A 16,774-nucleotide genomic window follows, 5' to 3' on the forward strand; every position below is an offset into this window, starting at 1 on the left:
TTAATGTAACAACTACTTTTAAAATTACATCGTCATTTTTCAAACGTGGTAAATAATTTTAATATTGAATTTCTTTAATCTCGACTTAAATTGCAGTTTTTTTTCGATTTTAACGTAATTTAACCACCAAACTTTCAACCTTTTTTTTTGGCCCTTAAAACTTTTCACTTCACTTATATAATATGAAATATTGCATCAACTCGAGGTTGTTTATTTTTCATTATTCATTAAAAAAATTACACCAGGGGTGAATTTTCGTCTATTTAATTATTTTTGTGCAATACACGTGAGATGAAGGAAGTTGAATTCGGTTTTAAAATATTGCTTCCAGTTATAGTTCAAGTTATTGGATCTGAACGTTGGGCCTTTATTTAATCTAAGTAGGTATAGATATAGGTAGGTAATTTGCCATTATGTGAGTTGTATACTTAGGCACCTAAGTAGGATATTTACTTGTATGTTGAAATGGCGATTAGGTAGGTCTTATGTTTGTTCAATTCCTGCTTAGCATATACGGTTAATTTTAATATGAATAGGATTAATTGGTTACTCTAAACTATAATAGATTGAGGTAGAAAATGTTCCTATATCGAATACCACACTTCGTCAAGTTGGAATATCACAGATTAAATAACTATAAGTGCATAATTATTATTGTCATTAAATTATTCTGAAGATGACTATGTGTATTATGATTTATATCCACTTAGGGGAGAATCATTCACGTTATTTGAACCCCAACAAAATTCGTTCAATATCTATAGGTACCTAAACTACAAAAAAACTATTTTTAGACATTCCTCTCGCTAGAATTTCATTTATCGGAGCGAAATTTTTCGATATACCGTATTGAAAAATTGTATCGTCAAAATTTTTAGTCTTCTCGTTATTTATTTGGTTGATTTGTGCGTAGGTCTATGGTAGACCTACATCTGATATAAAAGCTTTTCACGTATATACGCGTAATTTATAAAATTCAATAAACACAAACACAAGATCTTCCCATCGTATAGTGTTTTCTTTATGTTAACGACGATGTAGTATCGAGGTGTTAATTCTTCGTTGAGAAATAATGATACTCATTAATTTCACCGTTGAATAATACCCACCCCGCGCTTAGCCTACCTATTGGATTTTATAATGAACGATTTTTGTCACCGCATGTCGTTAATTTTCATTATTTCCACGAATTAGAAACGTTATTAACGATATTTCAAATCAAACAATTCGCCACTTCCTACATAATTGGCAAGGGATATTTTTCACGATACGTGCAAGAGATTTTCTTAGATAGGTAATGTCGTGTTTTTGAATTCTTTTTTCGAGTTGGAAAGGTAATGTGTGAATTGAAGTTTTGATCGATGAGCTAAAAGTTGCAGGTTTTTATTTTTAGACAATGGATATTTCTTGTAAAGTGCAGTTTTGAAGGATTTTTGATAAATTTTTCAATACCCGACAATGAATAAACATATTTTTAAAAATACGAAAATGAAAATTTTCACACATGTTTTGTTAAATTGGTCAGATTAAAAGGGTTGCTTAGTATCTTGAACATTGAAGTTTACAAGGCTCAAATTTCAGAAGACCTCATTGAATCCTAAACAAATATTTTTTGTAATCAAAATATGTTCAAATTGTGGAAGAATTGATGAAATTTATTCCCAAGAAGAAATAGGTAAAATTACGAGGTACGAGTAGTTTCAATTTGAAAAAAAATGTCTTCTCAAATACCTGAATTATTTTATTTTGACTGATCTACGCTCATCCTGAGAATTTCAGCTCATTTTTTTTTCAGTGCAAAAATTTCAAAATAAAGCTGTTTTCACTTTTAAAAATTCATCCTTAAAATACGTATTCTTGCTTCATTAGGATGCATTTTATATTTGAACAACCTGAAAGGGAGGCAATGGTTGACTGGTGCCCTCTAAAATACAGACTAAAATAGTATAGGTATATTTATATATTCATAAATTTTTGCTTGCTTGACCTTTTCGACTCTAACAAAGGAGATATCACATCCGTCAAAAAGATTTACGTACCTATCTATAGACTGAAAAAAAAATAAGCCTCCACCCAAATTTCAGGTGCCATATTTATCTAATTTTTAAAATTTTGCGAATTTTTAAAAATTCAAAGGATCATGTTTCGTAAAAAAATTGATGAACTAGTGGTAAAAATCTGATTTACACGCCATTGTTCGACTTTCCGAATCTATGACTCAGTTCCAAGTCGTTCTAGACTCTCCAATGGAATTTTGGAATTTTCAGTTCTGAAAAAAGTTGTGTAAATAATAGGAATCAAAATGAAATTCAGCACCTCATAGAATCAGGATATTCCACCTTTCTGATCCTTTCGATCGATTTGAGCACAAATTTTAGAAATCTGTTCCTGCCAATTCAAATTTAAAATCTCATTTTTGAAAAAAAAAATAAAAATGAAAAAGCTATAGCCAATTTGGTAAGTATAATTTTGTTTTCTAACCGTACGATAGACTCTCCAGCAAATTTTTGATTTTTTCAATGCTTTAAAAAGATTGAGAGAAATAAATATTTAAACCACGTGAAACGGTTTTTGAAAATTTGCATTTCATTTTGGCCCTTTTTTACAGCAATTTTTCTGAAATTCAAAAATCTGCTGGAAAATTCAGGAAGGCTTGAAAACCACCACCTATCGATTTCAGAGGTCAAAAATAGGTATAAGTCGAATTTAATCATCATATGTAGTTAGCTCCATTTTTATTAAATTTCAAGTTCTTCATGGAAAATGGCTCAAACTTTCACTTAAAAAAATTCACCAAAAATCAAAAAATGAAATTCAATATTTTAAGAATTTGGTCCTGAGGTGTATTTTTGGACGTTTCATTACAATTTTTCTTCATACAGTCCAAAAAATGCTTAACCATGTGAAGAGGGGGGGGGGGGGGGGGTAAATCGGATCTCCGATTTTTTTCAAGGTAGGTAGGTAGGTCTAGGTATGTTTCGGAAATTTTCCAAATTCAAGAATCTAAAAATCAAAAAATGAAATTCAATATTTAAAAATTTGGTCCTGCGGTGTATTTTTGGATGTTTCATTGCGATTTTTCTTCATCCAGTCCAAAAACTTCTTAACCACGTGAAGAAAGGGGGAGGGGTTTGAATTGGGTCTCAGATTATTTCAAGGAATTTGAAATTTTCCAAATTCAAGAATATTTTTTAATAGGTACAAAAAATTCAAATAAATGTGTCCTTGTTTTGTATTATGTCGGAGTAGAAGGGGGATTACCCGGTTACATGCTTTAAAAATTTTGAAATCAGTGTCAATTTTCATTCACTTACGCACATTTTATCACTTTATTCAGCCCTAAAATGAAAAGAAACATGAAAAACAAATCTGAGAGTATAATATACCCACTTTTGAAGGATCCAGCATAGGCACATTTAAAGAGAGGAGAGGGGGGCTTTTTCCTCCAAAAATGTGATAAAAGCCAGATAATTTACCCAATAATTAAAGATTTTTTATTGAAACGAATCATTTGGAGGCAGGGGGCATGTTAGACAGGGGAATAGAGAGGTGAAATATTTTTCCACTAAAAAATTAAAGATCTTTTTTCTAATTGTAAGTATATGCAGACTGTGCCTCATCAATTTAATTTTCTAAAAATGCAAAATCACTGATTTTTTTAAAATGAGTGTCATATATAAGATGAGGCAGTCGCTAACCTTACACAGTGTGAAGCAGTTACCTACCAGGGTATCAAAATTATTTTGTAGTTACTTATTTGTCGAAGAATTCCCAATCGATTTAAAAATCAGTTCGATGACCCTGTAATTAAGGACACATCCATCTAAGTATGATGATTATTTTAAAAATATACAAAACGTGAAATTGAAATAGTTTTAACAAGAAATTAAACAACTCAAAAGTGGAGAATTTGAAATAGCCTATCCCTTTCATTCGTGTTTGAAATTTTCACTGAGCAATTATTGGATTTTTTTGCTTAAAAATAAAAAATTGACATGTTCAAATTGATATAGGTACCTAATCATGTTTTCCATTAGGTACTCATAAATTCGTGAGTGATTGAAAATATTTACTCAAATTTCTCGATTAATTAAAAAATATATATTGGAAGTTTACTATTCAAATATATTTTTTTTTCTGCTTAATTGAAAAGTGTTTTCAAACTGAAAACCCTCCAAAAAAACCTCGGCACTTTTTTAAAACTTTTGATTCTTCTTCTCACTAAAAATCAATTAAACAATACTTGAAAGGGTTTCATCATTGAAAAATCTGTGAGGACAATCAGCGTAAAGTTCGGCTCAAATCTGGTATGAAACATAGAAAAAACTTTCAAAAACTTCTGATGCCAAATTGTAAGTAGGCACCTATTTGAAAGAACATCTTGCACTATTTTGAATTTCCAAATGCAAACAAAGCTGCTGACAAAAAAATCAATATCTTTAATGACTACCTGTACCTATAAGACTGTGAAAATAAAAATAAAGGTAATTGAGGAAGAAAATAAGCTTCATTAAAATTTTAATATTGAATTATAAATGAATAGCTACCACATCGAAAGCGAATTTAGTATTAATTTTTCCATTTTTACTCATTTTGCTCATTTAAAAAAATTATACTCGATAATATTTAGGGTATTCTGGTTTCTAACAACACTGGTCAAAACACTTCTCAAACCACAACTCTTTTCTTTCAAAAGAAGAAAGAAAAATATGAAACGAAAAAGGCCCAGTTTTCAAGAATCACACGTGCCAAATACTTAAAGCCTTCGCTTACCGTTTTCATGCGTATAGCCTAGATATATGTATTCTTGAACGTACAATTTACACATTTCGATTCTGTTCGAACTGATTTCTGATTATCATGCCAATGTTTTTCAATGTTTCGAAGACGTTTTTGAGAAATGTAATTTTAAACGCGTTCGTATAGATCGCTGTACACGTGCTCTAATATCAAAAAACAATTCATTCTAATTGAAACGAAAACTTTTTTTAAAAAAAGGTAATAATTTTTTATCACACGAAAACAGCCCCTGTAATGAATCTGTTCACTCGTTGAGCTATTATTTTTTTCTTTTAGCGACAAAAAGGTTACGTACGAGTAGATAACACGAAAACGAAGAAAACAATTTATCTTACAAGAAAAATGCCTACACCGGAAGGTTTTCTTTTTAATGACGACTCCGACGATGATGGTGTGATTGCTCGATATCGAGTTCCTTACTCCGAAAAGAAATTAAATACGCGCCGGAATACAACAGGAATACGAGGACGAAAAAGAAAAAAAACCCTATTGACTGGAAATATAATCACGTTAAATAAATTGCATAGCGAACGCCGTAAATATTTGACGTTATACTATTTGAATGTTACTCGTACATAAGGCGTCGGTTATGCAGTTTTGTTATCATTTCTATCTCGCGTAGGTGAAGATGACAGTCGACAACGACGACAGTCGACACGGAATTGTTACACAAACAAACGAAGAGAAATAGGTTATGTAGGTTTTGTTAGCTAGCTGTTTCGAGAGAGAGTCAAATATAAGTGTCTAATTAAAAATAAAAGGAAAATGTTCACAGCCATACGTGGATGGTATAAGTAAATCTACGTACAAAAAAAAAAAAACAACAACGTACACAACACAACACAAAATGTAAAAACCAACATCAGGCGAAATGGTGAAGAAAAGTGGTACACTTAAAAAGTAGTGTCCAATTTCTACGATAGAATAATTTACTGTATTTCCTTACTGAGATCGCATTTATGTATAAAATGTACGCGTAAAATTAGTCTGAAACCGGTGCTCGATGCAATAACGCAAACCGACAGTTACAATCCCGAGGATGTACCTCGGGTGTTGAAGGAGTAGGTGTAGATGAAGCGGTATTATATTTGAAACAATGATCCAAAATGCAGCATCCGCCCTGAAGTTTCATGCAATTTAGTTATCGTTCGCTTTGTGATAGTAGATAAATTTACACTACCTATTACAAAACTTAGCGAGATAGCGGAATATTTTATGGTTTCGTTTAAAATTTGTGCAACAAACAAATCGATTATTATTTTGAAATGGATGTGTAGGTATTCAAATGTAGGATTTTCATTTATCAAGTAGGTACCTGATGATGAGAAAATGAGGAAAAATGAAAAGGATTAGGTGGATCATTTGAGTTGTTCAAATAGTGAGGGTTGAAAAATTTCACAATAGTAAGGGGGAGGCTAGAGTTTTTTTTGATAGAAAATAAAATTTCCTAAAAAAAATTCTTTGTATATTTTTAGGATCTTAAAAATTGAAGTAAATATATCAATTTGAAAAAAATATATGTACCTACATGTATTTTTTTCATCTCTACTTTGAATTTAAATTTATACACCTCCTTCAGTTTTGAAGATGGCAAAAATGTGCAAAGGATCTTTTTCTTTGAAAAAAATTTGATTTCCTACAAAAAAGATCCTTGGCATATTTTCAGGATTTTCAAAATCGAAGATGGACAGGATTGAAAAGAAAAAGAAAAAGAAAAATTCCAAGTTTTGCAGTCAAAAATTCTTAGGTTCAGACCTAGAAATTCTCAGTTATTCGCAATCAAATAGTGTCATTTTCCAGAATCAAAAATTCTTCGTATTTGGAATCAAAAATCCTCAAAGGAGTCGGAAATTCTCAATTTCATAGAATGATAAAATTTCAGCTTAGGAACCAAAGATTTTTAAGATCTAATTTTAATATTGGTCTCAAAATTCTCAATTTTAAATTAACATAATTTTGGACTCAAAATTCTGAATCTGGGAATTTTTGGGAATCAAAAAGTGTCAGTTTTTAGGGTAAGAATTGGTTGGTTTTAGGAATTGAAAATTCTCAATTTTGGAACTAAAAATTCCAAATTTTCAGTTTTGAATCAAAAATTCTGAATTTTGGAATTGGAAAAACTCAATTTTCAGAATAAAAAATTCGGATTTTTGGAATAAAAATCGTTCAAAAAGTAGGTAGGTATTGGACTCAAAATTTTCAATTTGGGAATTTTCGGCATCAAAAACTCGAAGTTTTGGAATTGAAACTTTTCAATTTTGGAATCACAATTTTTTCAACTTTGGAATAAAAAATACTCAATTTTGGAATCAAAAATTCTGAGCTTTGGAATGAAAACTTCTCATTAAGTAAATGTTTGGAATTTTTGGAATCAAAAGTTTTCAATTTTGGAATAAAAATTTCTGATCTTTGAAATAAAAACCGCTCAATAAGTAGGCATTGGACTCAAAATTTTCAATTTGGGAATTTTTGGCATAAAAAATTGTATGTTTTGGAATCAAAAATTCTCGGTTTTAGACTTGAAACTTTTCAATTTTGGAATCAAAATTTTTTCAACTATGGAATTGAAAATACCCAAATTTACAATAAACATTCTTAGCTTTGGAATCAAAACCTCTCAGTGAGTAAATTTTTGGGATTTTTGGTAATCAAAATTCTCAATATTGGAGCAGAATCTTTTCAATTTTGGAATCAAACATTTAAGAACTTGGGATTGAAAATACTCAATTTAGATATCGAAAATTCTGAGAGTCGAAATGAAAATCTCTCAACTTTGGAATTTTTGAAATCAAAAATTGTCAGTTCTTGGTATCAAAAATTCTTAGTTCTGAAATCGAAAATCCTCAATTTCTGAATTGAGATGTCTAAAGTTTAAAATTAAAAATAATTGTAGTCTTGGAATAAAGAATACTCAATTTTGGAATAGAAAATTCTGAGCTTTGAAATGTAAACCTCTTACTTTTATTCTAAAAATTTTCAATTTTATAGTTTAAAATTCTTGATTTTTGACATTAAAAATTTTCAAGTTTGGAGTCAAAAATTTTCAATTTTGAGATTAGAAATTTCAAGTTTTTTGTCTTGAGTAGTTTTGGTTTTTGGAATCAAAATTCTCAATTTTTGAAATCAAAACCCCTGAATTGTTGCAATCGAAAATTTTGAATTCAAGTTTCTGATTTTCAGGAATCAATTTTTTGAAATCAAAACCATTAATTTTTTCTGCTAGATGGTGGTATGTAGATATCAATTTTCAATTATCTCAAAATTGAGTCTGTGATAGAGTAACACATTTCAGTACTAGCAGAGCAAGAACTTCAGACTCAAAAGTACTGATTTCAAATTCGAAGTCATTTTTGGATCCAGGCCCACCACGAAAAGATGAAAAAGTTGGTTTAAAAATGGGTAATTTATGGTCTCTAATTTTGTCGTGAATTTGAATTTATTAAATTTTCATAAAAACCTGAAACACTCGCTAAGTTTTGTGAAATAAAAAGACCCTGAATTTCTACTCGTATAGAATAAAAACAAAAACAAGTAAATAGGTATGTAATATTCAGATATACCTAAATCCAAGTTAAAACCTAATAATGTAAAATAATTATAAATAGTTGGTACCTACTCGTGTACCTAATATGTAATAACTAATAATTACGAACTAGAAAATAACCCGCAGATTTTATCTTGTTCGATTAAATATTTATAAAAGCATTGATGTTAACATACTCGAAGTAGGGCACCACCTCTACCTATATGCCACGTTATTTTATCAAAACGTAATCTCCTTAAACTTTCGATATAATCTGCTGTCTATTGTGATAAATCCAAACACTAATGCATTTAACGTAGTTGAAATAATCACATCTCGCGCGAATGAGGAAATTCTCAAAAACACTAAAATTCATCACCTTAACGTACGTTACATTGCGTTGGGGTTTTGCGATTTGCGTTCATCACGAAGCGAATCGGAAATTCAATTCGAAAATGAAACATTACAAATTCAACCAATATTCGGTACGACCGATTAAAATTTATACATTTGGAGAAGACGAGCTTTTATCGTACCTATATTAACGAATAATTCGAGCGTGTAGTTTAAATGCAGATAAAGTTAAATCAACCAAAAAAAAAAATTACCTGCGAACAGCACAGACCGGAACCGTTTTGATTTTGACATGTATTTGAACTGGAGCAAGCTCCTGTGCCAGGTACTTTGAGTTGTGTTTCTTTGTAATCTGGCTGGTATGGAATTAGCATGCGAATTTTCCCCCATCTGTTGAAGAATAGGATTATCGCTCCGACCCATACCATCAGCACGAGGATGACAATGGTCACTTCGATGCCTCGTACCTTAAATAGATGAAATTGCGAATTAATTAAGTAGGTAGTTGGAAAGTAGAATTTAATTGAGTCGAGATAGAGAACTATAGGAACGAATTTGTGTTTTATTTATTGAAAAAAAAAAGGATATGAAAAAAATTAATGTTCTGTATGTCTTAAGTAGGTACCTATTAAAAATCTTTAATGGTAAGCTTATATGTATGTATCTATTTTTATACAGTTTCATCTGGATTTAAATGAATTGAGCTACCTACATATCTACCTACATATTCAAATAAATTGACAACTGTTTTATTAAACTTGATCTATTCCACATCAACTTGAGCCTCGAACCAAAAAGGAAGTCAGATCCTTCGATTTTTCTTATTCTCTTTTCATGTGTGTTCCCTTCGAAGACCTACTTAGCACATAAAATAACCACCATCGTTTCTAACCTTACGCAACATGGGTCGGAAGAAGCAATAATAATCCATCCTAATGTAAAATCCTCCATACAAAAAAAGGGTGCAAAATACATTGTCATTCAAAAAATAAAAAGATAGATACATATTAAAACTGGGCATCTTCGAATAAGGAATATTCAACATGTCACATCATATTTCCATAATTTTTCTGATTTATTTCAGGATCGGGAAGCTGGTAGGGCTTTCACGAGTCAACAGTAGTTTTTTTTAACGTTTCGACTGCATTCAAGGATACGATGGAGCGAGAAAAGAGACAGGAGGAGGGGGAAGGGGTAGAAATCACAGAATTCCCTATACTAATACACTTCAAAAATTTCAGAAATTTCAATTTTGGAAATGAAAAGCTAATTGCACCGAGCAAAGCGAAGCCAAAAACTTTCAAAAATTCACAATCAAAGATGTTCAACAATTTCAAGTATGTGGAAAATTAAGCTCAGCGAAGCGAGAGCAAAAGCTCTCGAAAATTTATAATTCGCGAGGTTGAACAAGATAATTTTGGATGATTGAAAATTATAATATTTCTAGTTTCTAGCATTGACATTTTTTTTTTAATTTCAAATTTTTAAAACGAAAGCAAATTGGCTTGAACGAAGTGAAAAATTTCCAACTTGAGCTGTCAAACAATATCGTCATTTTTTATACTTACTTGATAAAGAATTAAAATTCTGACTTTGAAATTTTTCAAACTTGAGCAATATTTAGAAAAAAATTTCAACTCTGGAAAACAAAAGTAAATTGATGAGTAGTTGAGTTCAGACAGGGCCAGATCAAAGTATCTATCAATTGGCATGCCTTTTTTTGTATTTCCTTTCGGGGGGGGGGGGGGGTGCGCTAAATTGAAGTTGCAAGTCCCTAATTTTCACACCCTACCCCCCCCCCCACTGTGTTTTGAGCAAAAAATATAACTACCGAAATTATTTTTTTATTGTTTAAAAAAATATTTTTGGAAATACCTACAACCCTACATACATTAAGTATAAGCTTTCAGAAATAACAAATTTTGATTACTTTTTTGGGCTCTTCAAGTACTTAATAATGTTCCATAATTCAAAAATTTCAATGTGGCACAATGAATATAATATTTTGTACTTATTTTTTTTCGGCTTCTACGGCAAGTTTTCGTTGAACTTTCCTGGGGGGGGGGGGGTCGCGTCACTCCGCGCTCTCCCACAAAAAACCTGTCGTTGAAAATTGGGGACTTTTTGTGCCGCTTGAAATCTTGAGATCTTTTTTCTGAAGATTAGTAAGGACTCGATGGTCTTGATCATAATTTATTCAAATGTTTACATCATTCGCGTTAATAAGATTGCATAACCAGTTTGCCGTAAAAACGCCATCCAGTCATTTGAATAAGAAGATAAGAGGTACCTACAGTTGGATCGAAACATACATTTTCGAAGGTATTTACAACGTTTAACCCCCCCCCCTCCCTCATTGAAAAATTGTGGGTTGGGGTGGTAAGTAGTGGAGGGGACAAAAGTGTGGTCAAAGTATCGTGTGATATATCAATGAATGTATTTTTGAGGTCACAGATTGCAAATTTTCCACTCAAAAATTTTATGGGTGGAAAAGTGAGGGGTCAGAGGGGCATTTTAAGTGAAATCCAGATAACCGGTTTTAGGTTTTGGGGGGGGGGGGGGTGGGGAGTATTCGTGAAAACATAATTTCAGTTGTTAAAAGTTTTCAAGGAGAAACTAGCGATTAATAAATGTTCACGAATATCCTTTTAATTCAGCAATAAATTGAAACACTCGCCTCTTTTACTTTGGACAAGTCGATATAATTTAAAAAAAATTGTGAATAAGTACTTGGTACTTCATTTTTCCCATTTCAGCACAAAAATGTTGAAAAATTAGTTTACCTACATATCTTTGTTTTGAGCTCACAGTCATGGAGATGAGAAATTAAAAAAAATAAATAAATAAATGCAAATGTCTAAACAAAGCAATTAAGAATGCAATTTTTTTTAGCCTGCTTACAACTTTTCAACTTCCTTTTTATAAAGTTCTTCCTACGTCCAAAAAAAAAAAAAAATCAGCTGTGTAACACTTTTCGAACTATAACTGTAGCCCATACTTGAACAGTCCCAAGAGACTTGATTTTTATGAGCTACACAAAGATTTGATGAATTTCCTAGATACGTCTTTTTGCTATCTGTATTTTAAGTTTCCACTTGACCCGATCGCATTTCCATTTCTTCAAAAACAAGTTACTTTGAACTCGAATCAATCAATGTTTTTGATATGAAAAAGAAAACATACTTGTTTCTATAACTATAACGTAGAATAATTTCCTTCTCTAGGTTAAAATTCCTGTTTACGTAGTAATTTTACAAACTAAATGACTGTCAACGTAATTTAATTTGAAAGCATGTTGATGTACGTACACATGAGAAGCCAAGGAAATTTTAATTTTGTTTCATTCTGTATTCGAGTAATTGGTGATGATATTTTGTAAAATGATTTAAAACTTCAAATTGCGAAGTTTTCACGTATGTGGAAGTCAAATTTTATTCAATGAGTAATATTTTCAGATATGAAAAGAAAAAAGTTCTAAAAGTATATAGCAAAGTTCTTACGTATGGTTTTTTTCTCACATATAATTTTTTAAAAATTATGTAGGTACCTTTCTATTTGTCTGATGGGAGAACGAGCTTCTTTCTAAGCTTTGAAAAAGTCACGAGTTTATTAATCAAATGAAAGCCAATTTTCAATACGTTATATTGGAAATTCGAACTGAAGTTTGGTCCCACATACTCGTAAGAGCTTTAATCTTGATAAAATACCTGCCCTAATAGTTAAATCTAACGACTCAGAAATCAAACCAAAATTCATCTGTTGAAAATATCACCTCATCAATTTTACAAATACGAGAAAGCCTACACTTGGATGTAAAATTTCATACAGTCAGTTCAATCAACTGGTGGCTAATCCCTCATCATCGTAGAAGTTTAAAAAAATATAAATTGCGACGATATAAAAACGTAAATCGTTTTCCAATTGGAAACGTGAAAATTGAGTACTTTTATACTAGGTATACGAATATACTCACAAAACGAACCTTGATCATTAACTGGACAAACAAATACAAATAATATCGCGTGTTTTGTTAAAAAGGGGTATCATGTTCTAATTTTATCGACATTTTAATTCAAATTGTTGTGTTGATGTATCAACAATAACTCGAAAAACTTATGTCATTTGTAATTTGCGCATTATTTAAAAGAAAAGTTTTCGAACGAAACACGAGTATTGAGGACAAAAATCAATGATTCGATAGACTATATTATATTTTATGTCACACACGATTTACCTACCTACACGTTCTTACGATTCTACATATAAAAATATGCAACAAGGTGTAAGTACTATTTTGAAGAAAAAAACGTTTCAATTTCTTTAATCAAACGCGCAATTTCCAGCATAAAGAAAGATCGATTTTCCTTTTTATAATTAAAAATAAAATCATATAAAGAACGAGGAAGTGTAATATAATCGACGATAAATATACGAAAATATTTCAATCAAAAAATACCTAATACTCTTCTATAATATTTTCAACTATCAACGTGATAATGTTGAAATTCATATTATATTTGCGCATACATTAACTTTACCGAAGAATGACAAGGTTAAAGTAATTTCCAACACTGTGGTTTTTCAAACAGGTAGCCTGTTTTTTATATGCTCACAACAAATCAATACCTTAAAAAGGAGGATGAAAGTGATTATCAGAAAATATTTACGCTGTATTGCCTACTACATAATCGTTATAATATCTACTCTATATGTCCGTAAGTATAATTTTCAAAGAGCATTTTCCCCCATATAAAGGAAAACATTTAAGTAGGTACTGGATATACCTATACGAATCATTAAAATACTGACAAGTGATTGACTATTAACGATGTTAGATGCTAAATTGCGTATTAAAAGGGCACTTCTTCGAAATATTCTTCTATACGTGATAAATATTCAAATATCAAACTCGTAATGTAGGTAAATATACCTACTAGTACTTAATCAAAAATAATTTCTCAAGTTAAACTTATAGCCCAGTTAAAGTGAAATCGATTAATTGAGTCGTTTCGATTATTTAAAAATTATTCGATGGGAAAAATTTAAATGTTATTAAAGTGATACTGGATTTTATTAAATTTTAGTCAGCAGAATGACGTCTATAGTTTTTCGTTATTTTAGAATATCTAAGGGGAAAAAACGCTTTGTGACACATTTGCAGCTAAATTTCCAATAAGCTGCGAAAAATACTATCGAAAAATTTTCGGTAATGGATACTAATACAGTTTTATCGAAAATTCATTAGCATAATTTCAAAAGAAAATGCAGAAATTTGCACAAATATCTAATCAACGACGTTGCCAAACAGTAGAGAAGGGAGAGACGAAGGGTCACTGACTCTATTGACATTCAAAATGTAGGTACTTGGTACTACTGCCAAATATGAAAAATAAACATTTTTTATGGCTTCAAAAAATTGTCGCCCTCACCTTATTTGAGACGGATTTGTGCTCATGTTTTTGTCAAAATAAGGTACAGATAAATTTTACAACAGTTTACAAATGTAGTGTAACTCTAGCCTCTCTTGAGACTTCTCATGAAAAATCTCTGCTTGGCACGCATTTGATAAAGGCAAAGTACCAAATTTTGATCAGGTGGAGGGGCTGAATGTTTCACGTGACATAATTTAAGTCAATAATGGGTGGATTGTTTTTCATTTTCTTTTCTTTTTTTAAAAATTTATTGATGGAGTTCAGTGAAAAATAATGTCCAAATCACCTCAAAAAGATGTAGAAAAATGTTCAAATTTTTAAGCCAACACATTTACTCGGTGAGAGTTCAACAATTAATTATGTGAGTTGTTTTTTTTTTAAATTAAAAAAAAAAGAATTCCTTTGGTTTAGGTGGTCTTTTGATGTCCATTATCGCACGTCAATGCAACGGGTTGATCAATTCGAAATTTTCCAACTAAACTTATGCATCATCATAAGGAGATAAACTCAAAATTATCATATTTTGAAGGGAAAACCCATAATTTTGAGAATTTTTGAACTTGACAAAAATAAATTTTGAGCTTTTTTAATGATTAAAACATAATAACATAGAAGTAGAAAGTAAAGGTAATCAAAATATAACCTCTCAAAGAAACAAAAAAAAAAAACAAAAAAAACGAAAAAAGTAATCGTAGGTAGGTACCTAGGTACCTATATTACAATTGTAATTTTGATTATTTTTTATAGACTTTTTAAAAAGTTTTTATATCGTTTAAACATATTTTTTAAACTTTTTCATGATAGGTATATTTTCTAACAAGTTTTGCCAATTTTTACTGAAATTTCATCACCTTATAATAATTTTGAATAGTTTTTATGCTCTTTTTACATTATTTTAACATGTTCTCAACATTTTCTTATGCAATTTTCACCAAGTTTTGAGAAGATTTACACACATATCATCAGCTTTTGACGATTTAGATGATTTCAATGCTATTTTATTTGGTACTCCTGGTCTGGATTTGACTCTTAGTTTATTTTCTAACAAGAACGATCATTTTTAAGCATAAAAAGTGGCGAAAAATTAAGAAATAATGCAGAAAAATTACACAAAAAGATTTGGGTGGAAAGTTCCTATGACTTTTTTGGAAATTAAACCTGCAATTTTATAATCCAGATTTTTAAAAAAGAATTTATTCATTTTTAAATTTTTTGAAGGGTTTAAACTCCCAAAAAATTTGAAAACATTCAAACCAAAGAGTTCATCTCGGTTTCATTCTAATGAATTTTATATCAATAAAAAAAACATAAGAACCAACGAAACCTTGTAGGTCACTCAATTGTAATTTTTTTTTTTTGAAAACGGTGCAAAGTTGTCAAAAATCGAACCGAGAAAGCAGTTTATAAAGTCAATTGGATCCAAATTAGTTTTTGTCTTGAAAAATGTCCTTCCATAAGGAATAGCATTTTATGAGATACGTAATAGGATAAGATTGGATTAGATTGACTAAATTCAAAATCGAATCCAAAATCAAATTCAATTGGATTGGATTTAATTTTAAATTAAATATGATCTATGATTAAAAATTTTAAAAATTAAATCGATTCGTATTCCAATTTGAAAAATTTCAGACTAGTCATCTTTTGATATGTTGCTGTTGTACAAAATACTCCAAAAAAGTCATAAAAACTTGAAAAAAAATGCAATTTTGGGACAATAATTTTATTTTGAGGACTTTTTCGTCATATGTATAAATCAAAGGAAGAGTCGATAGGTATTTACAGGACTCAAATTTATCAATAAAATGTAGGTAGGTACCTACTCAACTTTTCGAATGAGCAACTGAATAATTTTTTGGGATCCACCTCTAGAGGGTACAGGCTCCTTTTTCAAGGAAAAAATAGCAAAATCTAAATTGATAACCATATGGTAACCTCAAGCTTTCCTTTCGAAAAAAAATTACAGTAAAAATTTCAACGTAAGAAAATTTTTTTCACTAATTTCACCATCAAAATCACACTTCGATGAATTTTTTTTTTTTGGCAATTCAACATTCAAACGTCGCTCGTTCCAATTATCGAATCTAAAACATTCCATTACAAAGACAATTCGTTGAAAAAATAACACTATTCATTGTGTTACATTACTCAACGATCCGTTTCACGAGAAAATTTCATCATCTAAATAAATTGTATACACTCGTCGACGGTAATCGTGGTAAATATTTGCATAAATTCTCGAAAAAAAAAAAGTAATCAATTTGATTATATTTTTACCTGTATGTAAGCTTGCTGCGGATTGGAAGGTCCATAAGGAGGGGGCGGTGGTACAGGAGCACTAGGTGAAATCGTATTTCCTGTACCGGCTATAATATCTGGTGTTCTAAGCGTAATTACATTTCCAGAAGCAGTTTCGTTATCCGTGTTTGTGATTAAGTCGGTAACTACGGCGCCACTTTCTGCAACAATCACATTAGCATGATTAATTGAAGGCTGATGATTTTTTTTCGCATTAAATGTTCGCTAAATTAAGCGTGTTAAATTTAGTTCTGGCTTTTCATCGAAAGTTCATCTTGTTTTCTTTTTTTTTTCGTTAGACGCTATGCCTATACCTAGTTGTTTTTAGATGGAAAGAAATTTGATAAACAGTATGGCGATGGCGGTC

The 16,774-nt window shown here is 30.6% G+C and overlaps 1 protein-coding gene across 4 annotated transcripts in view; it reads right to left on the bottom strand.

The window, feature by feature from the left end:
- The window catches only part of LOC135831247 (fibronectin), a 76,671-nt gene that overhangs the window by 8,375 nt on the left and 51,522 nt on the right, over window positions 1-16,774 (bottom strand). For 2 of the 4 annotated variants that reach the window (XR_010556169.1, XM_065343593.1), the window contains exons 5-7: window positions 16,387-16,568; window positions 8,932-9,144; window positions 5,747-5,920 (exon numbers count right to left, since the gene is read on the bottom strand). Coding sequence is in view for 3 of the 4 variants with exons in the window: in XM_065343593.1 (XP_065199665.1) it covers window positions 5,783-5,920; window positions 8,932-9,144; window positions 16,387-16,568 (533 nt within the window). In the remaining variant the exon portion in view is untranslated. The remainder of the gene's footprint in view (window positions 1-5,746; window positions 5,921-8,931; window positions 9,145-16,386; window positions 16,569-16,774) is intronic. The other 2 variants (XM_065343591.1, XM_065343592.1) reach the window with 1 other exon arrangement.

This window comes from Planococcus citri, chromosome 1 (assembly GCF_950023065.1).
Source record: "Planococcus citri chromosome 1, ihPlaCitr1.1, whole genome shotgun sequence".
Lineage (NCBI taxonomy): Eukaryota > Metazoa > Arthropoda > Insecta > Hemiptera > Pseudococcidae > Planococcus > Planococcus citri.